General features: G+C 37.9%; 1 protein-coding gene across 1 annotated transcript in view; it reads left to right on the top strand.

Annotated features, from left to right (window-relative positions):
* Nucleotides 1-13,257, top strand: part of LOC126456022 (uncharacterized) — a 70,314-nt gene extending 57,057 nt beyond the window's left edge. Inside the window, exon 10 of the mRNA XM_050091776.1 lies at nucleotides 9,190-13,257. Coding sequence (XP_049947733.1) covers nucleotides 9,190-12,399 — 3,210 coding nt within the window. The 3' untranslated portion in view covers nucleotides 12,400-13,257. The remainder of the gene's footprint in view (nucleotides 1-9,189) is intronic.
* Nucleotides 13,258-23,556: the final 10,299 nt, after the last annotated feature.

Below are 23,556 nucleotides of genomic sequence, written 5' to 3' on the forward strand. Positions count from 1 at the left end.
AAAAAAAAAAAAAAAAATAGCACCATTACTTGTAGACACATTGGACAGTCCATGGTATCTGGGCCATATCCAGACACAATAGCTCCCAACCCAATCTGTCACATCTCTGCATTGACCCATGTCACTGTGCTGATTACTTGCAACTGTCTGGCACTTACACACCAATTCACTGTCATGACTTACATCAGTGTCTGAGAGTCACCTGGCCATCTGGTACCAGTTACATGCATCTACTGTATTCCAAAAGCAGTGACAAATATTTCATCTGATGAGCTTATATCGGCATAGGTGAGTGCTGAGCATTAAATTGTGTTTATAATTGCTAAATATTCTTCCTCTGCTTATGTCACAAAATTAACATTATTCCTGGTATTATATCTGTTGGCATTATTTGCCTCTGTTTCACTGTAAAGGTAGTCTGACCTGTGATACAATGAAGATGAATGAACTGGTAAGAAACTGAATTTGGACAATGTTAAGTATCATATATGAAAAATATTGTAAATGAAGCTATTGCAATAACATATACTACTTCTCATTCTAACATATACTACTTCTCATTCAAAATGGAAGGAAAGTAGAAAAAGTATAAGAAGACTATGGAAAGAAAGGTCTCTTAAAGAGAAAAGAATGGCCTGAATGTAGTGAATTGCATGGGAGATCCACAGTCATTATGTAATAATGAGGAAAAAAGTTTGACTACCAAAACTTTGTCTATCTGAGAAGTAGATATTTTTTTGTTTTGCAATTCCATGTACAAATATTTTGTTGGAACATAATATTTTGTCTTCCTTATAACTTCTTTATCTGTCACTTTTCATTTATTACTATATTGTTCAAATCTGATATTAGTTTCTGTTTATGGACATTTTAGGCATTTGAATGACATCTGTTAGTGTATGTCATCCATTTTGTTGTGGGGAAAAAATGAAAGAATCATGTCTGTACATATTAACTACCTTGGGATTTACATGAAGTGATATTAATAAATCATAAAAATTCTACATCAAGAATGGCACACACAGTTTTAACTAAACTGCTTTGAAAATGAGTCCTTTCCTGAAAACTTATTTTTAGTAACAGACTGACCAATCTATTATTTTCTCACCAGTTGTGAAGTAGATGGAGGGTTGTACACACCTTCAGAAACACAATATATGAGGGCATGCTGAAAAGTAATGCCTCCAAATTTTATGTGAAAGCTCTTAAAGCTTTTTTAAATAAAACATTATTAACATTCTACATCTTTATTCTTCATGTCTACCTATTTATTTCTTAACATAGCACCCTAGTGATGAACACGTTTTCCTAATGAGTCACCAGTCTGTTGATATAATGTCTGTAAAATGTTTGATTTTGTTGACGGAACCATATTGCCACCTCTGCTTGTACCACTTCATCAGTATCAAAATTATGTCCCTGAAGATGCTCTTTTAAATTTCTCAATTGATGCTCTCTTGTATTTGGTGTCACAATGGTGAACCCAGGTTTTATCACCTAACACAATGTTGTTAAGGAATCCATCCCCCTCACACTCAAAATGCGAAAGAAATTGTTGACATATGTGCTTATCATCTCTGTTTTGTGTCAGTAGTGAGCATTTGAGGCGCCCAGCATACATACAGTTTTCTGTAACAGTTCTGTAGTGATGGTCTGTACATGCTCTAGCAACATGCCCCTCTTACCTAAGAGCTGTGTGTGCATTATACAGTGATTTTGTCTGAGTCCATCAACTCAATTCCTATGAGTCTTGTCAGTTGCTGTACACAGTTGTCCACTCTGAGCTCTGTCACACCTGATGAGTTTAGCACGAGGCATTTCCTTCATTAAGAGCATTCAGAACCCAGCATTGCACATTACTGATGTCATTACAATCATCGCTATACACAGCTTTTGTTCTTTGATGGATTTCAATTGGAGGCATGTTTTCTGTGGTGAGAAACTTGATTACAGTACACTGTTTGTTGACTGACATAGTTAAGTTTCACACTGCCAAGTTATACACTACATTGCAGTGCCCTCTGGTGGAAGAGGGTTGCAATATGCAAAGTCAGCCAAGTAATATGCATGACATGTAATACCTCAACCGACATTGAGAACAGAATAAAAAATTCAGAGGCATTACTTTTCAGCACGCCCCCGCAGTAATAATTATGTCTACAGTTTGATGTAAGTGTTCAAAGTTCCAGTATAAGAAACTAACTTGTGAGTTAAGAAATACAATTGACAGGCTTTGGTTCATTGACAGGATGCTGAATGTGACAGTTCTAATGCAAAATGTTTATATGGCTCACCCTGAAATAAGGCTCTAGTGTATGGCAGATAACTGATATGTACATAGTATAACTGAATAAGTGATAATTTGGTCAGATTAAGTGCAGAACTATCAAAATTGACAGATACAAAGACAAAATGACAAATTACCTCATGAGAAGTAAATTACCAAATTTCTGGTACAGTTTTGACTGAATAATTTATGAGTGTTATGGGACACATTACATTTTACTCACATGGGGGCTGTTGAGATACATTTGTTGCAGTATATTATGAGGCATATAAACAACCATTCTTCCAATAATCTCCAGTACTTGCACAGCAAAAACTCCTCTACACAGTCACTAAGGTCTAATGCAAAGAAAACTGGCAGTGAGATGAATGTGACATAAAGGGAAATTTGCTTTGAAAGCTGAAAATTCAATAGCCAGGCAATTAAGATACACTTCATGTTCAGGTAAAATTGTATTTTTGAATATTTCTTTTTAAGTTGATGTAACTATTGTAGTAAAACAGTGAAATGTGCATTAAATATAATTGATAATGAGATGATAAAAAACGAAAACCATTTCAATTGATGAAACCATTCAGTTTTTAAATAAATTTGTGGACAACAGGGGGAAGTAAATACAGAATGGAGCTGATACAAAGAAAAATTTTCTGGGAATAGGGCTAATAACAAACAGTTCCAGAGAAAATATATGTTTGATCTTAAACAAAGGAAAAATGTACAAGGGTCAGATCATAATTAAGAAATATAAAAAGGCAGAAGAGAAACTATTATTGGAATTTTAAATCATCTGCTTCTCTATTTCTGCTTACCAATATAAGTTTACCAAATAGAAGTCTCTCCACATTTTCATCTTCATTCTTTTTGTTATTATCCATTCATTTTGTCACTGCTACAATGCAAGGTCTTATTCTGATGGAGGCAAGTTCGAATTCTCCTGTGGGCACACTGATTTAGTTTCCTGTGATTTCCATAAATCCCCTCTTTGGAATCAGTCTATCCAGTTGAGCTAACAGTCCATCTCTAATGGTTTCATTGTTGACAGAGTGTTAAACCCTAGCTTGCTTTCTTCTGCTTCTTTTGCTAGCAGAATTTAGTTAAAACATTATTTTATACTTCCTGATGTGATTCTAGCCATGTTGTATCTCTTTGTGCTGCTTAACATACATTAATGAGTTAACTTCAGGCTTCAGTTTTTTTTTTCCTTTTTGTCTTCTTACTAATTGATGTGGCCCATCATGAAGTCCTCTCTTATGCCAACCTTTTCATCTCAGAGTTGCACTTGCACCGTACAAGTTATTGTTGGATGTATTCTAATTTCTGTTTTCTACAGTTTTTACTGTCTACAACTCACTCTTATACTATGGAAGTTGTTTCCTCATATCTTAACACATGCCTGTCATTCTGTCCATTCTTCTTGTCAATTTTTTTTCTTATGTTCCTTTCTGCACCAATTCTGTGGGGAAACTTCTTCATTTCTTACCTTATCAGTCAACTTAATTTTCAAGACTTTTCTACAGTACCACATCTCCAACACTTCAGTTCTCTTCTTTTCCTGTTTACCCGTAGGCCTTAATTCACTACTGTGCAATGTTTTGCTTCAGATGTAAAGTCTCAAAAATTTATTCCTCAGATTAAGGCCAGGAATTCCCTCTTTCCCTGTGTTAACCTACTATTTATGTCATCTTTTCTTCATCTGTCATGAGCTATTTTGTTTCCAATGTAGCAGAAGTCCTTTACTTAATTACCCAAGGTTATCACTAACCTTGTTTCTGCAACTCCTCAACCCTTTTGTCCTCCTTCGATCACTCTACATCCAAATTCTGTACTTATTACACAGTTCATTCCATTCAATGCATCCTGTAATTCTTTTTCACTTTCACTGAGAATAGCAATGTCATCAGCAAATATTATCATTGATATTCTTTCACTGTGAATTTTAATCCCATTCTTTGATATTTCTTTTATTTCCATCATTGCTCCTTCAATATGTAAGTCAACAGTAGGAGCAAACAACTGCATCCATTTCTTACACCTTGTTTAATCCAAGCACTTCATTTTTGTTCTTCCATTCCTATTGTTACCTCTAGGTTCATGTCCATATGTTAGTATCTGTCTTTCCTTATAGCTTACTTCTATTTTTCTCAGAATTTTGAACATATTGCTTGATTTTACGTTGTTGAATTCTTCTTCCAGGTGACAAATGCCAAGTATCTGTGTCAATTTTTTAAAAGTCTTGCTTCCATCATCAGTAGGAATATCATAATTGCCTCTCTAATGCCCTTACCTTTTCAAAAGACAAACCAATCATCTAACAGACACTCTGCTTTCTTTTCCATTCCTCTATATGCAACTTGAGTGCATGAGCCGTTAAACTGATTGTGCAATAGTTCTTACACTTATCTGCCCTTTGTATTTTCAGGATTGTGTGGATTATATTTTTCCAAAAGTCTGATGGTATATCTCCAAATGAATAGATTCTACACACCAACTTGAATGGTCACTTGGCTGCCACAAACCACAATGATTTCAGATTTTTCAAAGCTCTTTTAAACAATGACTAGATCTGGATTCCTGTTTTCCATATAGATTCCCATTTCTTCCTCAGCTGCATCATCTGACAAACCCTGCCCCTTGTAGAGGTCTTCAATGTACTCTTTCCACCTATGTAAACTCTTCTTTTTATTTAAAAGTGAAATTCCCATTGCAATACAAATAATGACATCCTTGCTTTTAATTTTTAAAATTTATTAAAGGTGTGTAACAATTTTTCATTCTGACAGCGTATTAATTATGGAAATATTAGCAGTTCCAGTTCACTGTAATGTATTCACCTATTTTGACAATATCCTGACAAATGATCAGGGTAGTAGGTATTGTATTCAAATGTTTTATGTTTTTTACGTTATTCTTTCTGACATGTTCCACACCCATGAGAATTATCACATTTTTGTGTCTATGGAACAAAAACTAAATCTGATATAATCTTAATCTTCTCACCTAAGGTAGTTTGACCTTTCTATGCACTGAATCAGCATTTCCAATAACATTTCATTTTTGATTTCTTTCTCTCCAGCTGTTTTGCCTTGGCTTCCCTGAACTTGATTTTATTTCATTCCTAAGAGACTTGTATTTCTCAATTTCTCTGAACCTTTTGGTACTTCCTTCTTTTATCGTTCAGTTAAAGTATTTTGAAATTCTACGATTTGCCCAATATTCTGCACAATCTTTAAGTACTCCTATGATAATTAGATATTCTAGTCTGTCCTGTTAATTCTGTCTGAGACATTACAGTTTCACAAATTGTGACACATTCATGGGTTACAACCATGATCTAGGAAGTGTAGAATAAATTTATTTTATTTCTATCAGCGATTGCAAAACTTTTTGGTTCTTAGACTTCCAATTTTGGTCATGATCTTCATCTTCAGATTGATTTTAAAACATGTCCTAATACAAGGGGGGATAGCCAAAAAAATAAAAAAAATAATAGATTTACTTTTTAAAAGTTACTTATTTTCAAATTGTTTACAAAACAACCTTATTCTCTTCAAAATACTCTCTATTGCAACTAATATAGTTGTCCCACTGGTACTCCCACTGTTCAAAACGGATTTGTAGTCATCTTTAGAAATGGCTGACAGCTCTTCCCTTGTTTTTTTCCTTGACCTTTTCAGTGTTGTCAAATCGATGTCGTTTCATTCTGCTTTTCGTGTGAGGAAATAATAAAAAGTTGCACAGAGCAAGGTCAGGCAAGTAAGGCATGTGGGACAGCAAAACCATGCCATTTTTAGCCAAAAACCGTCTAACAGAGATGGCTGTGTGTGCAGGTGCATTGTTGTGGTGGAAGAACCAGTCACCTGTCTGCCCAAATCTTTCGTTCTAATTTGCTGAATGGAGCTCCAAGATAACCTTCTAATCTCTGACAGTTGATCAGTTGTCTGTCGTCAGCCTGTGAGCATAAGCTCTCGAATATTTTGAATATTTTTGTTGATTTGGCAGTTGATGGACATCCAGAATGAACTTTATCATCAGTCGACATGTCACCACTTTTTAATCGAGCAAAGAACGTATATACACTCCTGGAAATGGAAAAAAGAACACATTGACACCGGTGTGTCAGACCCACCATACTTGCTCCGGACACTGCGAGAGGGCTGTACAAGCAATGATCACACGCACGGCACAGCGGACACACCAGGAACCGCGGTGTTGGCCGTCGAATGGCGCTAGCTGCGCAGCATTTGTGCACCGCCGCCGTCAGTGTCAGCCAGTTTGCCGTGGCATACGGAGCTCCATCGCAGTCTTTAACACTGGTAGCATGCCGCGACAGCGTGGACGTGAACCGTATGTGCAGTTGACGGACTTTGAGCGAGGGCGTATAGTGGGCATGCGGGAGGCCGGGTGGACGTACCGCCGAATTGCTCAACACGTGGGGCGTGAGGTCTCCACAGTACATCGATGTTGTCGCCAGTGGTTGGCGGAAGGTGCACGTGCCCGTCGACCTGGGACCGGACCGCAGCGACGCACGGATGCACGCCAAGACCGTAGGATCCTACGCAGTGCCGTAGGGGACTGCACCGCCACTTCCCAGCAAATTAGGGACACTGTTGCTCCTGGGGTATCGGCGAGGACCATTCGCAACCGTCTCCATGAAGCTGGGCAACGGTCCCGCACACCGTTAGGCCGTATTCCGCTCACGCCCCAACATCGTGCAGCCCGCCTCCAGTGGTGTCGCGACAGGCGTGAATGGAGGGACGAATGGAGATGTGTCGTCTTCAGCGATGAGAGTCGCTTCTGCCTTGGTGCCAATGATGGTCGTATGCGTGTTTGGCGCCGTGCAGGTGAGCGCCACAATCAGGACTGCATACGACCGAGGCACACAGGGCCAACACCCGGCATCATGGTGTGGGGAGCGATCTCCTACACTGGCCGTACACCACTGGTGATCGTCGAGGGGACACTGAATAGTGCACGGTACATCCAAACCGTCATCGAACCCATCGTTCTACCATTCCTAGACCGGCAAGGGAACTTGCTGTTCCAACAGGACAATGCACGTCCGCATGTATCCCGTGCCACCCAACGTGCTCTAGAAGGTGTAAGTCAACTACCCTGGCCAGCAAGATCTCCGGATCTGTCCCCCATTGAGCATGTTTGGGACTGGATGAAGCGTCGTCTCACGCGGTCTGCACGTCCAGCACGAACGCTGGTCCAACTGAGGCGCCAGGTGGAAATGGCATGGCAAGCCATTCCACAGGACTACATCCAGCATCTCTACGATCGTCTCCATGGGAGAATAGCAGCCTGCATTGCTGCGAAAGGTGGATATACACTGTACTAGTGCCGACATTGTGCATGCTCTGTTGCCTGTGTCTATGTGCCTGTGGTTCTGTCAGTGTGATCGTGTGATGTATCTGACCCCAGGAATGTGTCAATAAAATTTCCCCTTCCTGGGACAATGAATTCACGGTGTTCTTATTTCAATTTCCAGGAGTGTACTTGAGTTTTACACATAGCGTCGTCTTGATAAGCTGTTTTCAACATTAAAACAGTTCAGCAGCGTTTTTACCAAGTAGAAAACAAAATTTCACAGCTGCACATTGTTCACTTAAACTTGCCATCATAAAAAATGAAACAAGAATAAAGCAGTGCTAGCAAAAATGGTCACTGCAGATGAACAGAAAAAGCCATGTCAACAACAAACGCAGCACTGAATTGGCAGCGAGTTGCACTATACATGCCTAGCGCCAGAAATACGTACTACACAAGCTCTGCCCACGCCAACGTTATTTCCATTTTCTGTGGGTATCCCCTCCTATAATGAAGCCATAGTGGCATTGTCAAAAATACATACAAAATTAGCTTAGCTTTGTTGCACATGTTTAAAAGATGGTGTAAACTAGGTGACAGTGCTGGCAGAGCCATACAGTGCTACAGTTCAAAGTAAACTGTTTATTTTGAAAAGTAGCGCTGTCAACAGAATGGCTTTGCCACCACTGTGGCCTAGTTTAAACCATATTTTAAATATGTGTGACAAAGCTAATCTGGTTTTGTGTGTATTTCTTGACATTTCCACTATGGCTTCATTATTAGGACGTAAAACAGATGGGAAGATGGTCATCACTGACCAGAATTGGTAGTCCAAGGTCTAGAAAGTATTGTGTTCATTGATGGAAATGAAAGTAAGTTATGTTATTAACACTATGTGCTTTATGTACAGTGTGTACAAATAGAGAGTGATTTTGAGGTCGAAGACACAGTTTTGCACTTCAAATGTGACTTTTGAAGCTCAGTACTCTTACTAAGAGTTTACAGAAACGAAATTTAAATAGGTACATTTTATTAGGGACCATAGGAAAAGATGATACAGTTTTAAAAATGACAATAAACCGAAATAATTGGGTTGCTGATGCAGATATGGGAGACATCTGAGTTGATTCTAAGACAGCTTCAATATGTATCCATAATGATCTGTTGCATTCATATCATTTGTACAATTAATATTTGACCTTTTACTCAAATTGTGAATTTTTTTCCCTGAAATAATGGATTAATATTATATCCATTGTGGATTTAACTAATGTCAAATCTCATAGATAGATGATTTCTTTATAGTAACATATTTTTTTATGTTGATGATGTTCTGTGACTATGTTTTTCACGTTATTTCTTTGTATGTGATGTGCTTAGCTTTATGTAAATGTGAGGTTAATTTTTACATGGATTTTTTTTTATACTTGTAGTTCTATTTTCAGTGGCTGTCATACTGTGTTAATTTGTATTAATAGTAGACATTAATTTTCAGTGGTAATATTTCCATGTGTATTTAATGTTCAAATTTTTTGACAGAATTGTCTAGACAGATGGAATATGATACACTTTCTGTGCTCATTTTGTTTCAGAGTTCACCGCAACAGACTGGCACAGATGGAAGTATGTGCAAACGCTACAGATGTGCAAATTGTCCATATCTCAGTAACAGCAAGAGCCAGTTTCTTTACCACAAGCAGTTTCACAGGCCACGTGGAGCACCTTTCAAATGTGGTATCTGTTCGTATAATGTTAGCAAACGCCACCTACTTCATCAGCATCTGCGTGTGCATGGCATTCTTATTCCACCCCAGAAAAGTCCCACCAAATCTGGAAAAGAGAGCCAGGATGAAAGTGCTGATGAACAAGTTCAAACATCAGTGTCTGGGGACATTAAGAGGCCAACATCAATGGTAGACCACCGACTAACATCTCTAGATACTAGTGGTTTATCACAGGTGCCATTAGTTTGGGTTTCTCGAGAGAGTAAATTTTTTAAAATGTACAAATGCCGATACTGCCCACATGTAAATTTTCGTAAAGCTAATATCCTGGAACATGAGAAAATGCATACTGACAGAACCAAAGATGTTAACAGTCATAATGATAGCGGAGGGAAAGCTCAGTCAAGCAATAATCTAGTTCAGCACCATTGTACAGAATGTAATTACATTTGTAATAATGCTGGAGTACTATCATCACATGCTAAAGTTCATCAAGGATTCTATGGTCAGATTCATGCCCTGGTAGATCCTTCTAGAACAGATGAAGCGCAGCTTGAAGAGCTCTCTGCAATGGTGAATATTGAGAGTGATTGTACAGGTACTAAGCAACCTATAAATAATATTAAAAATGAACAAACAGGAAGTTCTGATTCAAATAAAGACATCTCATTAGCTGCTGATGGCACAGAAACTTCTAAAAAAGATGAAAATCCAAAATGTGACCCTTCAGTTTTGGAGGATTCTGTGTCTGTAAGTGACAGTACCAAGAGAAGTCTTTGCTTTTGTCCTCGCTGTCCTGCAAGATTCTTGTGTGAAAAGGAATTGAAAATTCACCGTAGGTACCATATTTTCCATTTGTCACACGTATGTGAGTTTTGCTCCTACACTGCTAAGCAGCGACCCTACCTTCTTGCTCATATGAAAGTCCATACAGATGAATACCAGAAAAAAACAGACATGCTTCTTGAAATGTACGGATCGTGTCAGGAATATCCTCGGCCACAGATAGCTGTTGACAATTCTGAGGCTGCTAATGTCATGTGGGTAGTTATTGACAAGTCAGGAAAAAAGGACAGCAGAATGGATCCACGTGGAACTGACAAGCATTATACCTGTGATCGTTGTCCTGCGAAATTTCTTAAAAGTGATTCTTTACATTATCACTTATCAATGCATGGGGGCCAAGGACAGTACAAGTGTAAATACTGTGACTACACTGCTAAAACATTTGGTCACTTAATTAAACATGAAAATGTTCACCAAGATAGAATATTTCCTCTAGACTCTTCTCTTCTATCCACAACAAACAAAGTATCACCTGAGAGTGTTTCTGACAGCAAAACTTGTCCACAGTCTGATGCATCTGAACAAAAGACCATTTCACAAAAGGTTTCACCAGAAAGAAGTGGCATATTACAATCTGTCTCAAAAGAGCGTCCACAGCTGCATGTAGATCCACAGTTTGGAATTCTTATGCATGGAAATCCCGACTTCATTTATCCCACTTACTTAAAAAATGGTAGACTGAAAGAAAAACGTTATAAATGTCACAAATGTCCTTCAGCATTTGAGAAACGTGAGCAATACAGGACACACCTTTCACTTCATGGTGCGAAGCAGAGATACAGATGTGAAAAATGTGATTACTCTGTAAAGTACTATGCCAACTACATACAGCATATGCGTAAACACAAGGATAATGATGACGCCCAAGCAGCACGGTTGATTGAAAAAAAAAAGTCTGATCATGAGTTACTTGATATAAAAGAAGAAATTACAGAAACAGAAGCAGAAGCAGAAACAGAACTGGCATCAGTACCAGAGTCAGAAGTGGAACTACAATCACAGCAGCAGAAAGAACCAGAGCCAGTGCCAGAGCCAGAGTCGGAGTCAGAGCAAGTACCAGCACAAGTACCAGTACCAGAACCACCACAAGTACCAGAACCAGAATCAGAACTAGTAGCAGTACCACTACCAGTACCAGTACCAGTAGCAGAACAAGAGTCGGAACCAGTACCAGAACCAGAATCAGGACCAGTATCGATACCAGTACCAGAACCAGAATCAGGACCAGTAACGACACCAGTACCAGAACCAGAGCCAGTGACAGTAACAGAGCCTGAGGTGCAGTTTCAGCCAGAAGAGACTAGTAAACCAGCAGGAATTCGTGCCAGGAAGAGTATTGGATCTACTTCTAAACCTGGCCCAATTCAGATGACTGTAGCAGATCGGCAAATACTGTTATTGATGCAGATGAAACATGCGGAAAGTCTGAAAGCTTCGCAAGAGACTTTCAAGGAGCAGTTGCAGAAAAGCTACTGGTGCCCCCATTGCCCCTATTCGACTCCTCAACATGATGACCTAGAAATCCATATTAGGAAGCACACATCAGCATCTGGTATACAGTCAAATTACCTATGTGATTACTGTGATTATTCTGTGCCATCTGCTCATTTTTTACATGAACATCATAAGTTGCACTTTGCTCAGAAGAGGTTTGCAACAGAATGTTTCATGAAGAGTAGATGTATACAGATATGGAGACAAGAAACTGGTGAAACAGACAGTGTAGAAACTGGTAAAGACCAGCCCTCTGAGGACTGTGAAAGATCAGGAAAACATTTAGCATTTAAAGATAGGGGAACTTCTGTGGATATTCAGGACAGATTTGAACCAATTTTACAAGAGGAAAGTGCTTGTGTAAACCTGGACATAAATGCAGAGAAGAAAGTCACAATTGATTTAGATACTGGTGACCCAATTGACATGGAAGCCGATTACCAGGAAAGTGGTGATACAAATGATAGTTCTGCAGACAAAGAGAAATTTTTAGAGGAACTCGACTTAGAAACCAAAGAAGCTGAAATGGAAGAAGCTGAAATGGAAGAAGCTGAAATGGAAGAAGCTGAAATGGAAGAAGCTGAAATGGATACTGAGATACCTCATGAGTTGAGGTGTGTGATTAAGCAGGAACTACCAGACAGTGAATATGCTGAGGATGATAGTTCGAGCATTGTTGATGGTACAATAGAATCCACAGAGTACTTGAAAACTGTTGAAGATTTGTGTATTTCATGACATTAGTTTAAAAATAACAATTAGTCTAGACATTTGCAGAACAGGAAAAGACTGGCCAGATTTACAGATTTTACAAGTTAATTTGTGTATGTAATTAGCCGCTGTTTGCAGTGGTAACACCATTAATATGCCACTGAATAATGTAGTTTACAGAGAGTGAGTCTGTGAATTAGAAAAAGCCAAAGCAAAGATTTTAATATTTTCATAAGTGTATATATGTAGAGTTTTGTGCATAAGTTAAGTTAGTAAGACTTTTTTCCAGTTCAGAGGGATATACATCTCTCGTAAGTCCAAGGGACCATCTATTTGACCAACAAAGACTGTTTAGAAAGCACTGTAGCTTATTTTCCTTCATGTTATGAGCTGATTTTGCAGAACAATTCAGCAGTTTTCGTAGTTACCTCCTTTTGCATTGTTATGTGATGTGCTATTCTGCTCATGATTGTGTGCGTCAGAAATAAGCATTAATTGGCAGTTTTTGTCTTCCCTCTAAGAAGTATGAAGGACTATGTTATCATAAATAAATGACTTTACAATTGTGAGACTATATGTATGAATGTAAATGCTGTTATTAAAAAAAATACACACACAAAAATAATTTACACTCATCATAGAGTACAAAAAAACTGTAAACATGTTAAACAGAATCCTTCTTTCTTTGAGGGAAAAGAGAATTATTCACATTCTGACTGCTCTTTTTCTTTGCCTCTCATACTGTAATTTTCATAATACATGTGCAAATATTTGTTGTTTAAGTTTATAAGCTTCGTGAAGTTATTTCAAATGTTTTCTAGACTGGATATCTAGTCATATCCAAATTAGAATAATAATTTATAATAAATTATATTTTATGAATAATTTTAATTTGTACATTATTTAAATAATCACCCAACTCCTGTATCTGCTCCTCATTTGATTTTATGTCATGAATCAGTTTAAAAATTAGCTCATCTGAATGTAGTTACCATAGTGGCATGAAATATTGTAATTGGAGTAAATGAAATAAAAAAAAACACTTTATTTCATTCATGATGTACAAGGTAGGTAGAGCATTAATATCTTTACTGTATTTTTCATATGTGGTGCATGATTACCAACATTACAGCAAGTGGGTCCATCTCAACCAGTGTTCTGAGTAACATTTGTATTTTAGATTCCTTCACAAAGAAGAAGTTAATAGTTTCAAAAGCTAGAAATACATCTACTGGAATACTGGACTTTCACCTCCTGAAAGTAAAAACTGTCTGACCAGTCCATCTCCTTGTAATTTTACAGTTTCCTTAAGTGAGTTCTTTTTCAAATTGAATACAAATATGTTTGTAACACCAATGAGTGTGGTTACATGTAGTGGACATTCTGAAAGTTGCTTCCTTGTGGCTTTTGATTGATGTGGCTCGTATGTAGCTTTAAAAGCTTTAGATAGATTATCCATAATTAAAAGACTCATTTTACTCTGTGACATACAAGTGTGTTACGTTAATTTGTGGTTACTAGTGCGTATATCTGAATGAGTAAAAGAACATACCAAACATTTGAAGTGAACAATTTTGTAGTTGTGCCGAAATATTTAATTTTGGACTATGACTGACAACAAGGAGGAAATTGAAAAAAATAGGTGAACATTTTGTGCATCTATGAAATTATTTAAGCCAGATGAGTTCCTCAGCCGAAAAATCCTTATTTTCTTAGTCTGGAAGTATTTATTAAAAAATAGTAGTTAGCATATTAGATATATCACACTAAAACTGAATGACTCCAGTGATACAAAGATTCTTAAGTAATATTTTGTCAAGCTAATAAACTGTGACTTACCAAATTGGTACAGAGGTTAGCTGACTGGCTGAAAGTTGTGAAAATTGCAGTGCAGAGTGGAAATAGTGGAAGTGAACTGTTGATCTTCATGATATTTTGCATTAACTGCACATACCAAACTGTCTGTGATTATAGGAGATTCACCTGATAGTGGTTCACCATGAATATGGGCCGATCCATCCTTGAATAACTTTCTCTGCTTATCCACTTTGCCCTCACTCATTGTATTCAGCCCATACACCTCAAACACCTGGTGGTGAATGTCCACTGCTGATATGTTCCTTACTGTCAAAACACTAAGTATAGGCTTTGTTTTACAGCTGCTGAGTTGTTTAGCTGCCCTAAATATTTTAACACTATTACAGCATTAAGTGACAAGATCAATGTAAACTGAGTTTTTTGTGTGTAAAAGGCATGCTGGAAGCTGGTGTGCATATGTGGTTCTACAGGTGTATGAAATTTACTCAACAGCAGCAAATAAGACATTATTTAGAAAATACCCTTTATAATAATGGATTTTTATTGTTTGCTGTACTATTATCACTCTAGGCATTTCCAACCATGTTTCTCATTATTCACTCAACTTAAATATCTTGACAGTTATAGTAGTCAGTTCTCTCTATTAAAAAAACTGAATTTATCCATTTTCCCAGTAAAAACCAGGAAAACATGAAAGGAACATAATTTTTCCTTAGGTCTTGGTGTCACAATTGGTAACACTATCTGTTAAGATTACATAGTTAAGAGATGTAAGAACTCGAACATGGAATGGTTTATACTACCAGAAGATGCATTTATAAAACACAAGCAACCCTGCAGCTGTTGAAAGGTAGTTTACATTTATTGCACTGTTATTGAAGAAGACTGAGCTATGTACTCTTCTAAAGCTTTTGTGTTTTTAATAAGATAAGGTAGACATTTACTGGTTGTTTATAGTATGGTTTTTGTGTTGAAATCTCCTGTTATTTCATTATTTTTGTTTAAAGATATGGTAAAATTTGACCATGAGTAAGAAGTGTGCCAATATTCTTGTAGGATAGTGAGTTATGGAGTATGTTGTGAACTGTGTAGCAAGTGGTTTCAGTGGTGTGATTGCAGTGGGAATCCAGTGGAGAACTCAGTGAGGCCCTCTCCTGGAGCCACGGAACATGTAGTAGGGATGTGCACCCTTCAGGCATAGTTATAGGATGCTAGAAAGAATCTAGAGAGGCTACGGGGAGAGAAGGTGGAGAAGTGGGAACTGGCAGTTGGCAGTAAAACTGTTAGGAAGAGAACATGCTCTGATAGTTTCATGTTGATAGTAAGTTTAGCCAGCTGTCAGTTGTGGAAAGGAGCATCAAGTAGTTGTAGGAGCAGGTAATATGCAGCAGACCCCAAAGTTGTTAGGAAACTGATGTTAGACAGGAAAATTTAAGGTGTAGTGTAGGCCAACAATTGTGGGAGACGTTAAGGCATGTGTCCACTAGCAAGTAACTTCTGCAGGTAACTCCTGCAAGCATTTGCTGAGATACCATATTTACAATAGAACAAAATTTTTTTCAAGTTTAATTCTACAAGTCACTTGGGCAAGTTAATTTCAGGAACTGGTTGCAAGTATTTGTGGAAGTGTTACCATGAGAGTAAAATAGTGAGATGGGCAAATGGAAGTTTACAGCAACGTGCTTAAAAACCAGAGCAGCTGCCTCCATTGTTGCATTATTATTATTATTGAAGAAAAAGTGTGACAGAAAACAAAAAGTTAGAAAAAAAAAATGTTTGGTAAAGAAATTGGTAGAGAGGTACAAATATTTAAATTGCCAAGAAATGCTGTTGACTAAACTAAAACTGGAAGACTTCATTCAGATTAAAAACTTTCTGAGAATGCCGTATGCAAGCTTCGAACATCTCGTCTACAGTAGAATAAAAAATTAAAAAACAGGATACACGGTATTTCACCACTAGATTACCTTTTAATTTCTCTTCAATTTTTGCAAACAGTATTTATTATTTTTATTACAAACATAATACATTTATGTTTATACAAACATTAAAAAATCAGCTAAATTTAGAGATGTCTGTACTGCCACTCTGCATCCTCTTCTGGTGAAACGAAGTAATGGGTAAATTCATTTCACACTCCCTTGGGTGATGGTGGCCAATTATATATGTTTAGGGGTTCCAGTGGTACATTTGTTTCGACATATCTGTTTTTGTGCCATTCTCCTCTTTGACACTGACATTTTCGTACTGGTACTGAACACACAAAACTCAAGCAAGTTTGAGAACAACTTCAAGCAACTGGCAACTTTGACAAGGTGCAAGAAACTGTTTCCACTAACTTGCATTAGTTACTTCTGGAAGTTGACAAAACTTGAGGTGTTTCCATGTCAAAGAACTTGCAGAAGTAGCTTCTGTAAGTGTCTTGCGGACTTTTACTTGCTAATGGGCCGACGCCTTTAGGTAACGAGTACCAAGTCACCAGCATTTTTTTAAACCTGGTACTAGGTACTAAAGGGACAAAAGATTTAACGGATTCATGTAAAGCTTTTCCAAAAAGTATCAGATAGTGATAGTGAAAGGGGATGGGAACAGTCTTGGTAAAGATTGGGCTTATGATACTGGCAGTGACTGAGACATGACTGCTGCTTAAACTCAGATCACCAATTTTTGTTTCGTACAGCAGTTCTGGCACTACAATCAATCTTATCTTGAGAGTGTTGTGAGGCAAGTTAATATGGGGCTTGAGAGGGCACTGATGACTGGTGACAAGGCAAACATTTTGGTGATGCCAGTTGGGAGTACCCACAGGTCTGTCTGTACCAGACATGGTCTACACCTAAATACGACTGGAAGGGATGGTTGGTGAAGCTTGTAAATGCAGTGGAATAGATGTGTGTGGGCTCTTAAAGGCCAAATTACAGTGATAACATGTAGAAGGGCTAGAATGTTTTTAGGATGAAATCTGGTAAGACATATCCCTGCTTGAGGATGGTTCCTTTAGTGCTGGAAGATAATTCAGTAAATGGGGAATGCACATAAGAAGATACAGTGAGTTTATTTCATCAAAATAATAGGGGAATTAAAAGCAAAGTAGATGAAATGCCAATAGATCTTGACACTGACGTTATCTGTATCTTAAAGCACCATTCGCGTAGAAAGGTATACTAAGACTTAGTTTCTTATGCAAGGAATTCATTGCAAAAAGAAGTGGACATTTAAGTCAAATGTAATGTCTCAGTCAAAGGAGTTGACATACCAAAACACTGTAAAGACCAAAGGAGGGTTTGGATTTTCAGGGAGAAGCTTTTCATCATAAGCACCTGCTGATTTATCATTCAGGAGTTTGGTTCTTACAAAAGACATGAGGTTGATTTTGTGTAGGGTTTCAGTATAAACTTTCAGACTGTGTCTTCAGAGAAAAGAATGTTAATGGATTTACTTGGATATTGTAACCTGCTATGGACAATATACTTTCAAACTAGAGTTCAGTAAAACAACAGCACAATCGTAGACAATATCTTCATAGATTGTTCTCTAGATTATGTGCACATTGTGAGAAAAATTAGTAACAGCCTCCAAGACCATGACGTGCACATAGTAATAATAAAATGGATCAAGGCGTAGTCATACCCCAAAGTAATAAACAAAAGATTTAGAGATAAGAGTTTGCTTGCAATGCAGTCATCTACAGACAATCTCAAAGAGTTAGCTTGGCAAGCAGTCTACAATACAGTTGACTTGTATGACAAATATAATACAGTTCTTCAAATCTTTATAACTTTCTTTAATAGCTCTTTTGCATTAAAAAACTGCAGGCACATATGCAGTCCTAAAAAGCAACCAATTAGGATAACTAATGGCATTAAAATATCGTATAGGAGGAAATGGGAGCTGTATCCAAACATGAAAAACAGGCAAAGCTTGGTAACAGAATTTTACTGCAGGCAATATTTCAAAGTGCTGAGGTACCTTGTGAGATAGGCTAAAACAAAACATTATACCAAGAGAACATAAAGTTCTCAGAACAAAATTAAAACCATGTAGTCTATTATGAAAGTGGTATCAGAGCAGAACATGGGAGGCCAATGTGTTATGCCCCTTGTATGTGAGAATGTAACTGTCGGAGATACACCAGTGTTGTGAAAAATATTTAACAAAAACTTCTTGTCAATAGTCAACAAGTTAAATCAAAATTTTATGGGTACCCAGGGGAATGATTTTAGTTTAGATTTAAAATTTGAACAGCTACCTGCCCAACACTGGTCATTTTTCCCTCTAGTATTTTAGGTATGGACCTCACTGATATTCTAAAATTGTGATGGATTATTTATAAGCACAGTTACAATAACTAGCTCCTTGAAGAGGTACCTACATGATGTACTTGGATGAATATCACATTCTTACTGCTCATTTTTGTGCAATCAATACTTTTTAAGTGATGAGTTACCCCAAAAAATTCTCCCACACAATATTACTCAGTGGAAATATGCAAAATATGTCTGGAGTTTCCATGACTAGCAATTGCACAAAGGGCAAAAGTAGCTGACATCAATTCTTTGAGTATGCTTTTTCCAGTTCATTTTTTTTTCAGTATGTGCACTCAAAAATTTGGAGCATTCTGCCCAGTTTACTGGCCCCCATCATGCACTAAATCAGTTGTTGGTATTACTCTATTTGTAGTACAAAACTAAATATAGTGTACTTTTGCAAAACAACCACTTAGTAATTCTTTGAAAACTATCATTAACAGTCTCTTTTGTTGCTTTCTCTCTAATGGGATTTGTTGTAACACTAGTATTGTCTGCAGGAAGTACCAGTTCTGCTTGATGAATAGTAAGAGGAAAGTCATTCATATATTTACATCCGTTCACATCAAACCCACCAACAAGCAACAGTACCTCCATTATGACAGCTGCCACCCATTCCATGTCAAACGGTCCCTTCTCTACAGCTTAGGTCTTCGTGGCAAATGAATCTGCTCCAATCCTGAATCCCTGAACCATTACATCAACAACCTGAAAACAGCTTTCGCATCCCGCAACTACCCTCCTGACCTGGTACAGAAGCAAATAACCAGAGCCACTTCCTCATCCCCTCAAATCCAGAACCTCCCACAGAAGAACCCCAAAAGTGCCCCACTTGTGACAGGATACTTTCCGGGACTGGATCAGACTCTGAATGGGGCTCTCCAGCAGGGATACGACTTCCTCAAATCCTGCCCTGAAATGAGATCCATCCTTAATGAAATCCTCCCCACTCCACCAAGAGTGTCTTTCCGCCATCCACCTAACCTTCGTAACCTTTTGGTTCATCCTTATGAAATCCCCAAACCACCTTCCCTACCCTCTGGCTCCTACCCTTGTGACCGCCCCCGGTGTAAAACCTGTCCAATGCACCCTCCCACCACCACCTACTCCAGTCCTGTAACCCGGAAGGTGTACACGATCAAAGGCAGAGCCACGTGTGAAAGCACCCACGTGATTTACCAACTGACCTGCCTACACTGTGAAGCCTTCTATGTGGGAATGACCAGCAACAAATTGTCCATTCGCATGAACAGACACAGGCAGACAGTGTTTGTTGGTAATGAGGATCACTCTGTGGCTAAACATGCCTTGGTGCACGGCCAGCACATCTTGGCACAGTGTTACACCGTCCGGGTTATCTGGATACTTCCCACTGACATCAACCTTTCAGAACTCCAGAGATGGGAACTTGCCCTTCAATATATTCTCTCTTCCCATTACCCACCTGGCCTCAACCTCCACTAATTTAAAGTTGCCGCCCCTCGTACATCACTTGTCACTCAACAACATCTTTGCCTCTGTACTTCCACCTTGACTGACATCTCTGCCCAAACTCTTTGCCTTTACATATGTCTGCTTGTGTCTGTATATGTGCGGATGGATATGTGTGTTTTTGCGAGTGTATACCTGTCCCTTTTTCCCCCTAAGGTAAGTCTTTCCGCTCCCGGGATTGGAATGATTCCTTATCCTCTCCCTTAAACCCACATCGTTTCGTCTTTCCCTCTCCTTCCCTCTTTCCTGATGAAGCAACCATTGGTTGCAAAAGCTAGAATTTTGTGTGTATGTATGTGTTTGTTGTTTGTTTGTGTTTCTATCGACCTGCCAGTGCTTTCGTATGGTAAGTCACATCATCTTTGTTTTTTTTTTATATATATATATATATATATATATATAATTTTATTTTTTTGTGACTTACTGAACGAGAAAGCACTGGTAGATAGACACAATAAAAAAAAACACAAACAAATTTCAAGCTTTCGCAACCCACGGTTGCTTCATCAGGAAAGAGGGAAGGAGAGGGAAAGACGAAAGGATGTGGGTTTTAAGGGAGAGGGTAAGTAGTCATTCCAGTCCAAGATGATGTGACTTACCAAACGAAAGTGCTGGCAGGTCAATAGACACACAAACATACACACAAAATTCAAGCTTTCGCAACCAACGGTTGCTTCATCAGGAAAGAGGGAAGGAGAGGGAAAGACAAAAGGATGTTGGTTTTAAGAGAGAGGGTAAGGAGTCATTCCAATCCCGGGAGCGGTAAGACTTACCTTAGGGGGGAAAAAAGGACAGGTATACACTCGCGCACACACACACACACACACACACACACACACACACACACACACACACACACACACATATCCATCCGCACATACACAGTCACAAGCAGACATTTGTAAAGGCAAAGAGTTTGTGTGTCTATCGACCTGCCAGCACTTTCGTTTGGTAAGTCACATCATCTTTGTTTTTAGATATATTTTTCCCACGTGGAATGTTTCCCTCTATTATATATATGGTGAACACGTCCTGGGTGGAGTTTGGGATATAAAAGAAGAGAACTAGAGTTTGGCATTACCTGGCAGCTTCAGAGAGATTTAAATCAAAACATCTTGACATATTTGCACTTCACATCAAGTAATATAATGCATCATCCCACGCAAAAGTGCCATGATACGTGATGTTATGTCATATAACATGACCTGTACCATCACGTCATCCAACACTGCGTTTGTCATGTCATGCAATATGACATGTGTCATTAAAATTTAGGAAACATGCATCCCCACTCTCACTCTTGGATACTTCCTATTGTAGATGCATCCCACTCTCTAGAAGCATGCAAATTTGTGTCAATTTCTTCTTACACCCTGCACCATGCATGTAAAAGGAGACAGATTTGGGGTAGAAATGGTCCCTCAGGGAAAAAATTCAACCCTCCCAGCCCCTAAAAATCAAAGAATTCTTATGTGCCACCCTCACCCCAAGAAACAAGTCCAACCCCTCCCCTACCAGAAAACCCTTTTTAGCTATTGCATGTAAGCTCTTCAACCATATGATATTATTTATTGTTTACTATGGCTGGTGAATCTCATGGGGATTGGGTACAGGATCTGGGAATTTAGCATATAAATTGCAAGATGGAGGTGTGCTAACATCTTGCAACTAAGAGATCTCACTGCACTGGGGAAATAGGGTTAACTCATAAAGAAGTGCTTATGTGTCAAGATGTTTTGACTTAAAAGCTGTTGAAGCTGCCAAATAAGTTGAAAAGTTAGTTCCCTCCTTTAAATCCCTAAACTCTGCCCAGGACACCTTTTTTGTGCTGTGATAGGAGCAATTTTCATTCTGATTCCCAAATTTTACTCTACCATAATTTTGACATTAGACTACTGTAACCTGCAGATTTTTGATGACTTGGGTGACAACTGTTCTGGCATAGGTTTTTTTATTGCCTCTTGAACCATGTAGCTTGAGCTGGGCCTCAATCAGTCTGGCTCCTTTATGGTTACCTGCCTGATATGGTTGAACCTGTACAGTACAGCCTACTGTGTTCTCAGAACACACAAGCCTCACCAACATGTCAGAGTGACATGCCTATGGGATGTTTTCACCTTATTTTTTATTTTTTCATATTTTTTATTTTTTGTTGTTTTGTTCTCTATTTTTAAATTTTTCTTAATTTTGTTTAATTTTTTTATTGTTTTTTTTTATTTTTTTCTTTACAGTTACACATATTTTATTCATATACACGTGGGACTGTAACTCAAACATATGAAAAAAGAAACATAAATACTTAATACAGTACACAAAATAACAGCAAACATAAATATGATACTGAAATAAATATTAAAAACTGTGTGAAGTTTGTGAGAGTAGTTTATATTACATAGATAAATTAACAGTATGATCATATTACACAGATAAACTTGTTTAAAAGTTTGTATATCACATGCTGAATGATTCACACACAAAAAAATAAACTATTGTAATGCATACAGCTTGTTATAATTTCTTATCTTAAATTTCTGTCATTGTTTATTTAAAATATGCAATAACAAAATTGAAAATTAAGAAATCACCACTACAAAACTCATGTGAATAATTTTGATGTAAAATGTTGCGATAATCAATCCAAATAATGTATGAGTATGGCTGAGTAAAATTTGATAAATTTTTAGTGTGTCCATCTCAGTTGCAAGACTATAGAATTTATGCTACAGTGGCTACTGGTTTCAGGTTGACTCATCCATTTTCAAAGCACACACCTTGTTACTAACCATAACTAGTTATACTCCATGGTGCCAAAAGGCATGAATAGCTATGTACAAGAAAGTCAAACTGTAGCAATAAATACTCTCATTGATAAGACAGCCTGTGTTTCCACTTACACCTGAACATGTCATTCAGGCGTAGCAGTGGACACACAGGCTGTCTTATCAATGAAAGTATTTAGTTTGATTTTCTTGTAGAAAGCTATTTGTGCCTTTTGGCACCATGTCGTATAACTAGTTATGATTAATTATATGAGATAGTGGTCATGTATATGCATGAGCTCATACATAAAAATGATGGGGTAGATAGAGGGGACCCCCCATAATGCCCCGGCCACCCCATCTCCTGCTTAATGTTGATAATGGTCAATGAGGTACAATGTACAGAATAGCATGACAGATGAACTCTACCTACATGGTTATAATACAAAATATGAGTGTAGGTAGCATAATTTGTTATATAATGGCAACAGAATTTACTGTTGCATAAAGTAACTTACCAGAACTGCCACAATTAACATTATAAAGTGTGTGATTGGCAAAAGGCTCCACAAACAATGGCTGCTCTCTAAGGGGAATTGATGTTATTATGTGGGTCACAAGACCAGCAAAGATAATCGAGGAGATGCCATTAGTAACCAAAGCAACAATGTGTAGAATATCAATACGTTCTGTCTACAGGTACTGGAAAATTTCAAGAAGTTTAGAGGGATAAAGACCAAGATAATGAAACTGAACTTGAACATAAACAGTGTTTAGTGCAAAATGTAATTCCCAAATATGTAAAAATT

Source organism: Schistocerca serialis, chromosome 2 (assembly GCF_023864345.2).
Source record: "Schistocerca serialis cubense isolate TAMUIC-IGC-003099 chromosome 2, iqSchSeri2.2, whole genome shotgun sequence".
Lineage (NCBI taxonomy): Eukaryota > Metazoa > Arthropoda > Insecta > Orthoptera > Acrididae > Schistocerca > Schistocerca serialis.